Source organism: Amblyomma mixtum, chromosome 5 (assembly GCF_055824585.1).
Source record: "Amblyomma mixtum isolate Tamu chromosome 5, ASM5582458v1, whole genome shotgun sequence".
NCBI lineage: Eukaryota > Metazoa > Arthropoda > Arachnida > Ixodida > Ixodidae > Amblyomma > Amblyomma mixtum.
In genome coordinates, this window is record NC_143016.1 from 143,077,161 (window position 1) to 143,091,229 (window position 14,069).

The 14,069-nt window shown below is 43.5% G+C and overlaps 1 protein-coding gene across 2 annotated transcripts in view; it reads right to left on the bottom strand.

Moving 5' to 3' along the window:
• The window catches only part of LOC149343950 (uncharacterized), an 89,104-nt gene that overhangs the window by 13,939 nt on the left and 61,096 nt on the right, over positions 1-14,069 (bottom strand). For both annotated transcript variants that reach the window (XM_089546105.1, XM_089546104.1), the window contains exons 4-5: positions 12,545-12,650; positions 5,915-6,189 (exon numbers count right to left, since the gene is read on the bottom strand). In XM_089546105.1, the coding sequence (XP_089402231.1) occupies positions 5,915-6,189; positions 12,545-12,650 (381 nt within the window). The remainder of the gene's footprint in view (positions 1-5,914; positions 6,190-12,544; positions 12,651-14,069) is intronic.

A 14,069-nucleotide genomic window follows, 5' to 3' on the forward strand; every position in this document is an offset into this window, starting at 1 on the left:
TTGATTTTTCAAAAATTCTGGGTATTTGAGGATCGACCCGCTTCAACTGGTCATTTTCATGGGAGCAAAACTTTGAAATATCAGCTGTGCAGTGGCTAAAATGATCAGAAGCAGCAATCACGGAACATGCATCTGCATGCCGCAAAATTTCTGAAAGAGGCCGTTCAGATTTGCTTCTATGGTTCTATCAGCTTAGGTTAATAAATTATCATGAAGAACCTGCCCGACCCGGGAACCGGTAAAATTGCCAGGCTACTGCAAGTACAGACACCTTCTCCAGCCTCTGTAGGATGACTTCAAGTAAAACGATATCGCCTCTAAAAACACCTCGACAGGGATGCCACGTAGGTCAGTTAAACGCACTTCTCCACTGAAATTGAAACCGCATTTCTTCAGGCTTTGTACGCGGCCATCAGAGGGGCAGCATTAAATAAGCTTTACACGTCGGTATCTGGAAAGCCCGCGAGCCTATCGCGTTCCCTTTCTGTAGACGCTCAACCACTCAGTCGGAATTCGAAATGTGGACACGATGTCAATGCGCAAAGCCGACTGGCCCTTAAATAAGAAACCAGAAACAGCACGTTGCCCTGAGTCAACCTCAGACACAGTCACTCGGAAAAGTAGGTCTTGATTGCGTGGTTACCTTGCGTGCTTTGATTAATGTAAGTCTGTTCTCGAAAGAGGGGTGGATAATTTCTTGTTTTCCTCAGAAATTAGAATGCTTATTTCTGCCTGAACACATATTTCGCGGAACAGGCTGCTGTGTATTCAAAAACAATTTGCAAGCGGGTAAGGCGAACCTAAGGGCGATATCGCTTCTTGGGTGTATAAAGCGGTATCGTCTGGCAGTAGTGGTTAACCGCGCGAAAGCGGTTCATCTAGATTTATTTTTCTCGTAAAAAAACATACAAACAGAGCTACCTCTCCGCGCGACTGTTTCTGTGCCCAACTTATGGCAACATGCTCTTCCTTCGTTCTTACCGCTGTCGGCTTCACACACGAAAGACCCGTTCTCAGACCGGATTTTAATAGCGCGGTTTCCTTTCTACAGAAAAGAAAGAGTCGAACTATCGGTTTTCGGTGTCTATGTCAGAGAAGTACACAAACGAATTTATGCGATTCATCATGGTGCTCTCGTACCAAGTGCCAAAGCATTCATTATTTATTTCAATGATAAAGTGCGCTATACTAACAACCGCGATATGCCTTCAGAGACTGTTTCAGAGCTGGTGTCGTTTTACTTGAAGTCCACCATTGCAGGCTAGATAATATCTATATTTGCAGATATCTGGCATTTTTTTTCTAATTTCTTTGTCGAGCCGGTTCCTCGTTATTTTTTCTGAGCTAAGCTGATAGAGGCAATGTGAAAAACCGGCAGGTACGCCAAAAGTTTCTGCTATATAGATGACTATTTAGCGTTCGCTTCTTTCGGTGTTATCACTCACTACATGGTTGATATTTTCAAAACATTTTCGAAAGTGTAGACAAGGCCGTACCTTCGCCTTTGTACCCGCCTAGAGTATCTGTGACTATTGCTTCAATTCCATTCCAAAAATAGCTGTTGTCGCTGTAACCTATAGTCGACAAAACAATTACTTCGATTCTAGAGAATCCAGAGAAAGCCGCCGCGGCGGCTCAGCGGTTATGGTGCTAGGCTGCTGACCCGAAAGACGCGGGTTCGATCCCGGCCGCGGCGGCTAGAATTTCGTTGGAGGAGAAATTCTAGAGGCCCGTGTACTGTGCGATGTCAGTGCACGTTAAAGAACCCCAGGCGGTCGAAATTTCCGGAGCCCTCCACTACGGCGTCTCTCATAGCCTTAGTTGCTTTGGGACGTTAAACCCCATAAACGAAACCAAACCAGAATCCAGAGAAAGAAAATATGCAATCGTTTGCTGCTGTCTGCCCTCAGGTCCCCTAAGGTACGCCGTCTTTCGCATATGTTGCTTAATGTGGACAAACGGTTTGATATTGGGGCGATTATATCTTCAGTCATGAAAATGACTAGTTTATGTGAAATAGCGCAGAAGAAAGCAAAAGGTTTCTTCCGCGCAGCATACAGGTAGTGTACAGGATGCAACTTTTTTGTGGCGATCACCATCTCACTTAGATTAGCCCTAGCATTAATGTCCGGCTACTTGCGCATAGAAATTATTCAACGCAAGCAGCATTTACTTATTTTTCTAATGACTGCGACAAATGCAAATCTTACCGGCGTTTAAACTACATCATGATGCTGCGTAAGACTTCCTATCACTGCACGCGCGACAATAACAGAAGCTTAATTCACAGCCAAAGGCTGTCAAAAAGCCTGTCTATTTTAGAGCGTTTATGAATTTCCCTGTAGGTTTCTATCCTAACCTATTTGACACGTCCGTCTTGCGACCAGATTTTTTTATTTTATTTTATTATACATACTGCATCCTCTAGCGAGGATATTGCAGGAGTGGGGTAGAATACAAATTAAAGTACAATACAAAAACATCACATAGAAGTAAATAAAACAATGACGCAGCATCAGAACCAGGCTTGTAAGAATTGCTGTAATGATAATGAATGGATGCTGCCTGCTAAGGAATTCGAAAAAGGAAGAGCAAGTAGAGGAGGAAAGGCAGGGAGGTTAACCGAAAGAATAGTCGGTTTGCTAAGGAATATCTCCCGCAAGCCTCATTTCTGACCAGATAGTTATTCAGGAGGCTCTATATTTTGAATGCAGGCCTTCTGTTGTCTTAGTCATTTCCTTCTTCGTCGTTTTCATTATTTTTTCCCCAGCTTGTAATAAGGAATTCGAAAGTTAGCGTGGGCATAAAGGGGCGAAATGTTAGGGACATGGTGCCTCCTTGTAGATGAAGGTTTTGAAATTGCCAGGTAATTATCTAGCGAAGAAAAACGAGGTGAATTGATTAAAATGTACATAAATTTGGGACATTCAAGACGACGACATGCGGCAAGAGTAGCGAGGTCTATTAGGGGAGAGAAGTAGACGGCGAAAAATCCATATCAATCTCCTGCAAACAAAGAGCGCACGGCCTTCTTTTGCACAGATTCCAGTTGGTTGATCCCACACTGCCTCTAGGTGTTCCAAACTACACAAACATATTCGAGGATAGGGCGGGCGAGTATTTCATATGTTCAAAGCGTGGTTTCTTGAGGGGCAGCGCGCAAAGTTGGATGTAAGTATCCTAGTCTTTTTAAGAGCCTTATTGCAGATGATGTCAATGTGTTTTGACTGACATGTCGCGCATTCGCAGAAGACCGAGATATTTGTATTCGTACACTGTGTGTAAGCTGACTGTATTATATGAATGTGTGAAGAAGGATGGGCGCGAACATCGTAAAAATGACATACAGATGGTCTTAGAAAAGTTAATATTCATTTGCCACGTCAAGGACCAGTTGCAGAAATCAACGAATGAATCAGCGAAGGAATTGATAAGGACATGAACAGCTAGTGATCTGATTTTTCAATATAAAACGCAGTCATCACCATGAAGGCGTATCTTAACTTATGCGTGCAATGGCAAATCATTAATGTACAGGAGGAACAGAAGAGGACCTAGCACATAACCATGGAGAACTCCAGATAAAACATTAAGTGAAAATTAGTTGGCAGAGTTGAGCCGTACTTACTTATGTTTCTTACGTTCCTTCATGCAATATGCAAACTATTTGTGCCATAGCGCTCGAGCGGTCATTTTGCTCCTTTCGTCTTCGTCTGGTTACGGTGATTTCTAACTATGACAGTTGTGTGTCCTAGACGCCGCACGGTGAGCCAAACTGTCTTCTGATGCACAGAGGGGCTTGAAAAGCTATTTTCAATTATAAGCGTTCTCTAACGGACCTCCAGGACAAATTACCGTAATTGCCGAACCAGCCAGCATGCCAATAAAGTTTTGGGGGTTTAAAGCACAGGAAGCAAATCATAGCATTTTTCCGAGCGTTCATTTCGTTCCCAGTATGAAGTAAGCATTTATCTTCGAATTCAAGCCCCTGCAATTATGTAGACACTGATGGGGAGTGAACATCAGAATTAAATTTACAGTATGCACTTCGGCCGCTGTGCTCATGCCTTAAAAGTTACACCCTACACAAGGAAAACGGGCTGCCGCAGGATAATTTTTTCCGGGACTATTCTTTAGGGACTAATATTAGTTAGAGACTAATTTTAATGAAGAAAGTTGTTTGGACACCACATAGATGCGAAGTTATAAAGAGAGTCATAGCCAAACATGATTACTTTTCTGGTTCAAATTTGGCACTTACGTAGGCTTTGATTGCTGAATAACCCATTTTGGCTTCAGATCACGAATATAAAGCATTATACCATGAAACATAAGGCGTCCGTCATTAAGCTTTTGAATTTCCGGGCGAAATGGTGCTTTGAGCTGTAAACGCAATTCATATGCGGTCGTTCCTTACCTTTAAGCTCTCGCGCGTACACATCGCAAGGCTGCCGTTAGCGGTGTGCATTGGCAACCCCTAATTTCGTATCTCCTATTCTTGAACTCCGCAATGATTTCATACGGGTTTCGCGTTCAATTCTACTTCAAGTGTTCCAACGTATTTTGTCATGTCCGTATGGTAAACAACAAAAGGCAGCGAAAATTAAAGAAAATTTCATCAACAGAATACACAAAGATTTCTGTGAGCCTGCCTTCTCCGCTATTATTCAGACCCAGCAACTAGCATAAACTCATCCTTCCGGCTTTATTCGTGCGTTATGTGCGCCCCCGCAGCTTCTTTGCGTAAATCTGAGCACGCCAAGTAGCTCCTCTCACTCGAAGTTCAAATATTTTATTTGATGTGCTGAATTGTATTGCGCATCTCGCGTGCCTGTATGTTCCAATTTGTTCGCGATTCCAGAGTCTACACGCGCTCCACTACCGTTTGTCGGGGCATAGAAACAGCGTTTGGCAATATATTTTCGTAGCTTTCGCGAGGACAGAAAAGTCATATACAACCCTAGAAGGCGATTTCCAGTCCAAAACAAACGACTTCATTTGAAATGCCTCGGATTTCTATTTGTGTCCCGAGCAGCATGTTACAGCTCATTTTCGGTAATTACTGACTGAAGGCCCTGAAAATATTTTTAGCGCTGCGAAGATAAAGGGGCAAGGACATAAAAGGCATTAAGGACAAAGCTCAGCACGCGGGCGGAAGTGCATTGCTGCGGAGCTTCGTTCTCTTAATGTCTTTCAATTCTTTACCCGGAAGCTCGTTTCATCCCTTACAGCCTCGAATCGCGGATTGGGGTATGTCTTCCAATTTTCCCCCGACGCCATTAATTAGTTTGCAAAAGACGACTGACGTCACATTCTAATTATTGAACACAAAGCACAGTTGTCCTTGCCTCTTTACTGTTTCTGCGTTTTGCCGTCGCTAAGATTTCTTTTCTCTGTGTGCACAATATCCCTCATTAGGCTGATTGCTTTGGAATTATTCTCATGCCTGTTTGTCGACGTACCAAGGGCTTGTCCCCAATGGCTTTGTCGCCACGACAATGCGGCATTATATTAAACATTACTGCTGCTCAGTATCCCAGAAAAGAGTTTAACAGTGCTCCTCGCCATATGCCGGCATTCTAGGAAGCGTTTGAGCGGTAATTCAGAGGCTGTGATATACATTGCACTTATTTTTTCCAAGCATTAATCAAGTTCCTGCAATTAATGCAGCCTGCTGTTGAGAAAACAATTACTAAAAAATTATCAGAACATTGCAGACTACACAATCCTTAATGCTCCGTTTTAGCATTATGCAGCACCCGAAGTGCGTCACCCATTGTGCTATTCATGAGCGCAACACTTACATTGATGTCAAATTTATTTTGCAAACAAGAGCAACAGTTATCACACTCTATAATCTAAAAGCATTTCTCCTGCCTTTGTGGAACATACTCAAGACACAAAGTTAACTTACCTGGAATTGTTCGTCGGCGGTTCCAGGGACCGGCGCCGATGAAGGCAGTGTCGTCCGCTTCACCTGACGGAGGTCCAGCGTATCCTGATGGGTGGCCATGCGCTTGCGGCGCATGCTAGCGAAGGACAGAGCCATAGTGCGGTAGTATTCATCCAGGAGCCACTTTTTGAACTTGTCTTCGTCGGTGCTGGGCCCAGTGCCGTCTTTCGACCCGGATGGCGAGCCGTCGTTGACACCAGGCCCAACCCCCGATGCATCATCCGCAGTCACGGAGCCTGACGGAAGCCATTGAAAAAAGGAGAGTTGATGCAGTTTTGGGGGGATGATAATACTTTTTTCGTAATTCTTTTTCACATGGAACTGACACACTACTTAAACAAAAAAAAAGGATTCACTTTAAGTAGAGGTCTAAATGAATTAAGTAACTAACTGTGAAAGGTTTGACTCGAAAGGGATATTTTCATTTTGCAGAGCTAATGGCCATAAAGTGTGGCGTATGTTCAACTGAAAAATGTTCGTGATGGCTTTTTGTCGTGTCAGTAAAAGACTGATTCCTGATCATGTTCTTGTTCCTGGCAAAGTAGAGCTTATGGAGTAAAGGTTGGGAAAGGAGCTGTGGGGGGAAGGGGAGCACTCATTTAAGTTTGCATGAGCATCACACGGGGATTTATTGCTGCCTACCAGCGTCTATATTTTTTGTTTTGAATCACAGCTATACCTCAACCGTAAGCAGCTGGCTAAGAAGATGATACTTTATTACTAGTCTTCAAAACGCAGGTGTTAGTAAGGATTATGTCGCCTATCTTTTATTGCCTGCTCTGCGTCCTTTCTCTCCTCCCTAATCCATTACTTGTATGTGAAAAGTTTCTAACATGCATATTCAATCTTTCCCTGCTTACTCTAAATTCAAGATCTTAGAAAAACGCGATCCGGCAAAACTAGAAGGTGCCAAATCTGGTTGTAAAGTAGCGCAGTCACTTCTGGCCCGCGGACAGTTTTAATGACATTGCTCAATTGTGCACCAACACTAGCTACAAATTATGCTCTTTAATGACATCATGCAAACATTGTCCTAGACAAACAGCGACTTCAAAGAGCTTCTCTAGAGCGAGCCTTTAAAAGTCGGACATCCTGAACGTTCGCTTCAAAAATATCTGTGTGACTAGAGAAGAGAAAGACAAAACACGACACTTATACGGAAATCGCCACAATTACCTTTCTTTACACAATATAAAAAGAAATACTGCCGAATTATCGCCTACCAACTTGGCAACATACTCACCAAATATAAACTGTGCAGCCTAATACTAACATAGCAAAACTGAATGATATTTCAAAAGAATAACATGTCGCATTTTGCCCCACCCCATGGGACCACATGAGACAGTGCACAGGGCAAAATGTGACGCTGTTCCGAAATAACCGTATTACTCATACTTGCAATGAGCGCACTCGAAGTTGGCTCCATACACATCTAGGCAATCTTTGCGAGCCTATGCGAAAGATGGGCATTCTACTGAGAATAAACGCGGCACTGCTTTGTTCCATTACCCACCACAAACTGCGCAGTTCTACTGCAGGCTCTGCGTGCAGCATGGCTAAGCATTGTTTTTCAGTTCCCTGCTTTCATCAGAACTTTTTTTTCTGTTTTAGTGCCACGGTTATAAATATTTTGCACAGCCGTTTTTGTTTGAAATGCGATTTGGTTCAACTCGCAGCGTGGGAATGCTACGTTTCTAATGTGATTGTGGACCACTTCCAACAGAGTGCTCCAGTGTCTCAATGTGGTGTACAAATACCTGTTAATCCACACCGGACAGAGTGGGACGCTGAGGTTCGCAGTACTTTTCATACAGATTCTGCTTTTCACACTCTCATTTTCTTAACCATTCCGTAGTGGGCGCCTTTGGGAACACCAACAAGCTTAAAGGCACCGGCGCTGCTTGCGTCTCTCAAGAACATCCTTCATATTTTATGTGCTCTAGTTGACGTCAATTGTTTTCATTTTTTAGGTTCACACTAACGTAGAGAGCCTGAAAACACTAGTATATCTTTATATCAACGCAATAAAGTCATTACATTTACATTAGTTGCACCAGAACCTAAAACATCGTGTTTAGACCAACATGTATACTGCAGATAAACTAATACAATCTGAATAACTCATGGCGCAAACATTCTGGCAGTTTTCGTAAGCTAAGACCAATGACCAATTCTAATAACTTAGCGCTTGCGTTAATCTGCGAATTCTATAGTTGACTGAGCTCTATATTTTTGAAAAATACGGCATGTGGTATTTTGCCTCTCTTCGAGCGCTTTTTTCGCGGTCGCGAAGGATAGCGAAGGCGCTCCGCGATTTTTTTTTCTCACCTTATAAAGCGCAATCTGACCGCCCTTGAACTCAGATGTAGTGTATGTGAGACGATTCAGAGGAAATAACTATCCAGTTATTATGTTCGGCCATGTGGAAGTTAGGGGACCGTAATTAACGAAATGTCTGTGTTTCCCACACCCTCCCCTAAATATTGTCACGACTATTCTTACAGTAAAGGCAAATATTTTGAGTGAAACGGAGTCCGGATGACGCCGTTTTCAGCTCTAAAGCTGCGGTTGACGTGGCAGGAACATGGGGCTATTTTGTACGTCGTTTCACGAGCACAGCACAAGAAAGGTCTTATTTATTACAAAGAGCCGGTGCAGCAACGCTCAATAAGCCTGCTGTAAAAAGCTGCAAAAAGCACAGGGCGACAGAAAAGACCGAATGTTGTACAGTACAGGCAGTCCTGGTGTTTTTTATTTACACCACGGTTCTCTACGCTGATGTTTACCGCTAATGCATGCGGTCCTTTCTCGTCCCCCCCCCCCCTTTATTTTCTGTCTCTTATTAGCCTAGCAGCTCCATGCAACCCGAAGCTAAAAGGGTTAGGGATTGCACCACATTTCGACAACGACTGTCCTCTTATCTTCATCAGTGCTGTTTTTGTCCACCGCAAAGCGCACAGATTTCTCCCCTTTGCGAAAGCCACTGCTGTCTCAGCAAGCGCCATTAACTCCGTTCTATGCATACTGGCTCTCGTCAGCTCATTCTGAAACTGGAAACGCGCACTGCTAAGAAAGAGGGTGCATTTGCTGGCTCAACATCATTAACTGCGTTGCTGCTGCACAGCCAAATCCACTCATTACATAACCGCTTTATTCGCTCAGGCAATAAATATCGCTTTAAAAATTGCAAATTCCATTCAGCGAGACAAAAGATGTTCTTTTATAGCTTTCATTAGAAACTGAATGAATCTGAGCGGACTAGATATTTTAGGCTAGCAGTGTAGCTCGGATTGAAAAGAGGCTATCCGTGTGCCAGTAAAATGTTCGTCCGGTCAGTCTTCTGTTTAGAAACAACATGACCAAGAGCATGGCGGCCTCTATCGCAGTGTCTTCCTCGGAATGCCTTTATGGTACGCTGCTAAGAACTTCCTTTTTTTCCGGCTAGTACGGCAGCTTACGGAGGCATGACCAATTTGAGTTTTTCGCGATGGAGGAGCACTGAGTGCTAAAGACTTGAAGAGATGATGAAGGTTCCAACATACATATGGAAATGTTTCTGTGATGAGTTGGGCTATTTATAGAGTAAAAAAAAAGAAAGCACAACCGAACAACCGGATTCGGCGTCCTGTCAGGCTTCACAAAGGCCGAAGTAAAGGCCCAGTGTCGTATACAGCCTTATCCTATAAACGCTATGCGTCCACAAATTAAAAAAAAAGTGAAAACCTTTAGCGCCAAAACTTATTTTGTTAGCTCAAAGTCAAAACAAGCGAATAATGGCAAATTTATTGTTAAGCCGGCAGACTTCGTTTCGACGTACGCCCCCACTCTACCGTCATCATTGATAGCATCACCATCACTAAATATACGTTCACTGCTCCAAAAGCTATGGCACGTATAAGGCAACCGGGTTATAGCTAGGTTCTACTGAGCGCCTTTACCTACCAGATGTGTTTTTAAGGTGGATAGCGTCCGTACGGCCAACTAAGCAAGTACAGGCGTTGTCGTGTTTCGTCCTCGTCCCGACTCCGTGCGTTCAAGCTATATAGCAATATTCCGGAAAACAACCTGATATCAATTCCTTACCATAGGCTAAACTGCAGTCCCAGGTATTTACTTCATACAACTGGCCCATGGTCTGCTGCACACGTGATGAAAATTTGTAGGCTTGTGTCGAACAAAACGCTTTAGCGATCTTTGAGTTAGAGACGGCTAGCTGTTGCTAGTATGGTTAGCGATACCGAACTCTCCCAGCAATCAACGCAAGCTAAAAAAAAATGTTGCGGCCTTTTTACTTTTCAGCGAAAACTTAAGCCACACCGTATTTCTCGCCTGGCACTTCACGATGCAGGACGTTAGTCGCAACGGGAAATAGAGGGGGAAAAACAGTAAAATTTAAAAGCGCTAAAAAGCACTATCAGTTTGTTCGAACGCAGTTCTTCACAGAAAAGAATGCCAAGCATCTGCCTTAGCGCTACGCCGCCTTTTTTGTTCTTTTCATTTTTTACCGATGGGAAAATTCTAGCCATTTTCAAAATAAAGATAATACTGTCGGCGCCAAGCCGTGCTGTTATATGTTAGTTGCTTCGCACCCCTGTAAAGAGGCCGTCGCCTGGTTTTGTGTGCCAAAACCCTTCTTCACAATCCGGTAGTTAAGCAGAAATTCATTGCATTTGTCGCAGTGTGGTTAGCATAGCTGAAATCGAAAAACCTCCCTTTGCGTGTCTGCTTTTCGTAGCCTTACAGTAATGAACCAGTGTCTGTCCTGCTCTAAAAGTGTAGCTCTTTTTCTCCCTTAAACTAGGGGCGAAACGCTACATATAGCTCCTTGATCTCCTCCTAAAGAGACACACGCATATAACTGTCACACACAGGCTGTGAATGAGCATGTCGTGTGAAGTTCAGGATGCAGATGGTATATCCCTTTACGTACATTATGAGCTGTACGGCGTATGATGTTCTAGTAAAAACAAAAAGGAAGACACGACAAAAACACATATTATGCCTTAAAACTTGACTTCCAATCAAGTGGGAACACAGAAAATGGCGATGAAATGCCTTCGAACGAGGGAATGCAGCCCACATCACAATCAGTTTACAGAATATAAGCGCGGCTGAGCGTTTGGCGCACGCGTCGCCTGCTAAGGGTTATAAAGCAATCCAATTAAAAAACCGCATGCTTAGTGGCCACACAACTTTGCCACGGTTACTTTCGTTCCATTGCCTGCACTGCTTCAGCCATTTTAGCCACAGCAAACTTTCAACTTGCAAGTAAAAGTTTGGTGCCTGAAAGCGACACCACCCACTCATTTTCGCATAGATAATAAATCACTGGGACTGACGACCTAATGCTCAACAAAAACCAACCAAACTACAAAACACAACAAAGAGAACATTATGCAGGTGGACGAAATCTCGCAATCATTGGAAATGGAAAATGAACACTGAACAACTTGAAGCATCATGAAAGTAAACGGTAAGTAATCAATAAAACATCAAATAAACAATGCACACTAGTCAAAGGCGTCGTAACGTAGCGGTAAGCCCACGGACGTAATAACAAGGTCATCATCATCACTAACGCAGGAAGGTTGAAACTCAACATTGCTTGCGAAGCAATCATCGCACTCACTAACAGGTAATGAAGGCGCAACAAAGGGAACAATGTAAATCCATCACATGAGAAAGTAGTTAGTGACTCTCACATCCAAGAATTGAACAAAAATCTAGTAATTCCAAGGATATCGCTGTCCTCTCGGAATTGTCTCAGTGCCGTGATTCCTCGAATTGTAACTCAAGCGTCGGCTATGGGCCGACGCATGTTGAAGAAAAGCTTTTCCACTATAAGGGCCCTTTTATCAGGGAATGTCAAGAGCCTCTTCCATCGTGTGTACTGGAAATGCCATGGTCTGCGCATTCCACTAAAAGACTAAAAGGTGCGCTACACCAACAAACTAACTTTTATTAGAGTTCGACTTTTGATGCAAAAACATTTGCGGAAAGAAGTAGTCTTTTACACTCACAATAATTACACCAGTCAGAGTCCCATCTAAAGTTCTAGTGATGCTTGACGTTTTTCTTCTTCAATAAAACAAGGCGGTAAAGAGTTTTTACGATTTCATTGATTCTCGCTTGCGCATATCTTAAAAATGCTGCTTGACATCCGCTACTGCACAAAATTTGAGATTTAAAAGTTACGACTGCCTCAACTTTCAACATACAAGACATTCTCAAGTAGACAAACACAAAATGAGGTTTGGCGCTATCGCGTTTCCACACTGAAGATGTCCCACTGTGCAGACCTATCGGAAGACATCGTGGGTGTTGACCCTCGTTCACTAACAGCTAGAGTGCTAGAGGGTATCGCTTCAGTGAAAACGCGTAAGCAACCTGCGTTAGAAGCACATCTGAAAAAGCCACATGCGTCTCGCACCTTGACCAATCCTCTTGATAGTATGCATTGTGTGTCAGCGAATTCACCGCAGGCCCACAAAAAAAGGCTAAAAAAAATGACTCGCAAATTATTTTGAGGTCAGGTGAAAACCAGTCACAACTTGTGGACAATGCCGTACGCGTGCCTAGGTTTCTAACCTTTAAGGTTGGCCATAGCGTTCTCCCTTTTTTTGAGGGTCTTCTTGTCTTGTCTCTTCTCGTCGTCTTCCTCATCACCGAAGATGTTCCGCAGTTCTCCGGTTACCTGCGATGAGAGCACTGTTAATAGCCACTCACTTTAAGCAGCTTTACGGGGGCTACAACTGCTTTACGCTGCTGCAATGCCAAAACAGCCATACCTAGTACTACATTCTCTTACTAAGAGATCATCTCCAAACGCAATCGCTTCGTGGCGGTACCGTAGCTTTTAGTTTGAGTATATTTACCGAGCGTTGTACTGCTTCAGTGCGCAAGACAAAAAAAATAATTGGGCGGTGATTAAAAGACTGCTTCTCATAAAGAATGCATTGAACCTTCATATAGTGCGGAAGAAATGCAGAATTATGGCATCAAACCGCGAGGGTCGGTCTGTCAATGCCAAGACGGCACACTTGGTCATGCCATTCTTACGAAATGATAGTGGCGGCTAGAACTCCGTAACTGCATTCTTATCCCCAAGCCGTCGAAAATAGTGAAATAAATTTCTTCACCTACTCATTCGAAGATATCTATCTCTGTTTCGTAAAGGAAGCTACGGCTTCTACCGAAAAAAACTTTGCAATGTTACGGTCAGCTACAAAACTTTCCGATAAGAACGGAAAAAATTGTGCATAACGAAATTTTTAACGTTGTGCTGTTTCAGTTAGCGATGAGAGCCGCTGGTTAGAATGGCCGGGTACGACCGGTATTCCGCATGGGCCATAGAACTCTTCCTTCGTTTTTAATTTATGCAATGTAATCATAACTCAATAAATTAGACTTCATATCGTTATGCTCAAAAATAAATGCAAGATTAAATGGAGGAAACAGGGTATCGGTAGTGGGAAACGCCATATAGATATAAAGTTTTTGGATGCTAGTTTTTTTGCCTTCATGGACATCTACGCGCCAAGTACTAACAACAATGTGGTGAAAATTGTCAGCGCGTTAATAATAATTACAAATGAATTTGTAACGGCAGTTTTGGTCTCGGTTGGCGTCCGCGCTGAAGTCCACCTTGACATCACGGTCGGCCTGTCAGCCTGGACTACCAAAATATTGCTGACTTCGGCATCACCGGTAAGCACTCGTAGTTCCTGGCAACAACCACTGCTTTAGAAGACTTCAGAATAATGTGGGCAAGTGCACTTTGACGTCACTCGATATCGGTGGAAATGCTGAGCGGCTCCCCGAGCAACACTCAAAATCACACTACATTATCGTCTACTCAACGCCTGCAACAGAAACTTGTTAGAAGGAATCTCCTTACGCCCTCGAAGCAAACCATATCATTTGTTTCCATTGCAAATTTTATGTCTGTGCCACTTTAAGAGACCTAGTTTAGCGCTGCTAGGCCCCCATCCGCTTTCCCCGCTACCGTGCAGTCTAAATGACGGAAACCCTAATCGTCCTATGAGCTTTAGGTTAGGAAGCCGCGGGGCAAACCAAGCGTGATGCAAGCGATCGCGCAATACAGGTGGTATCA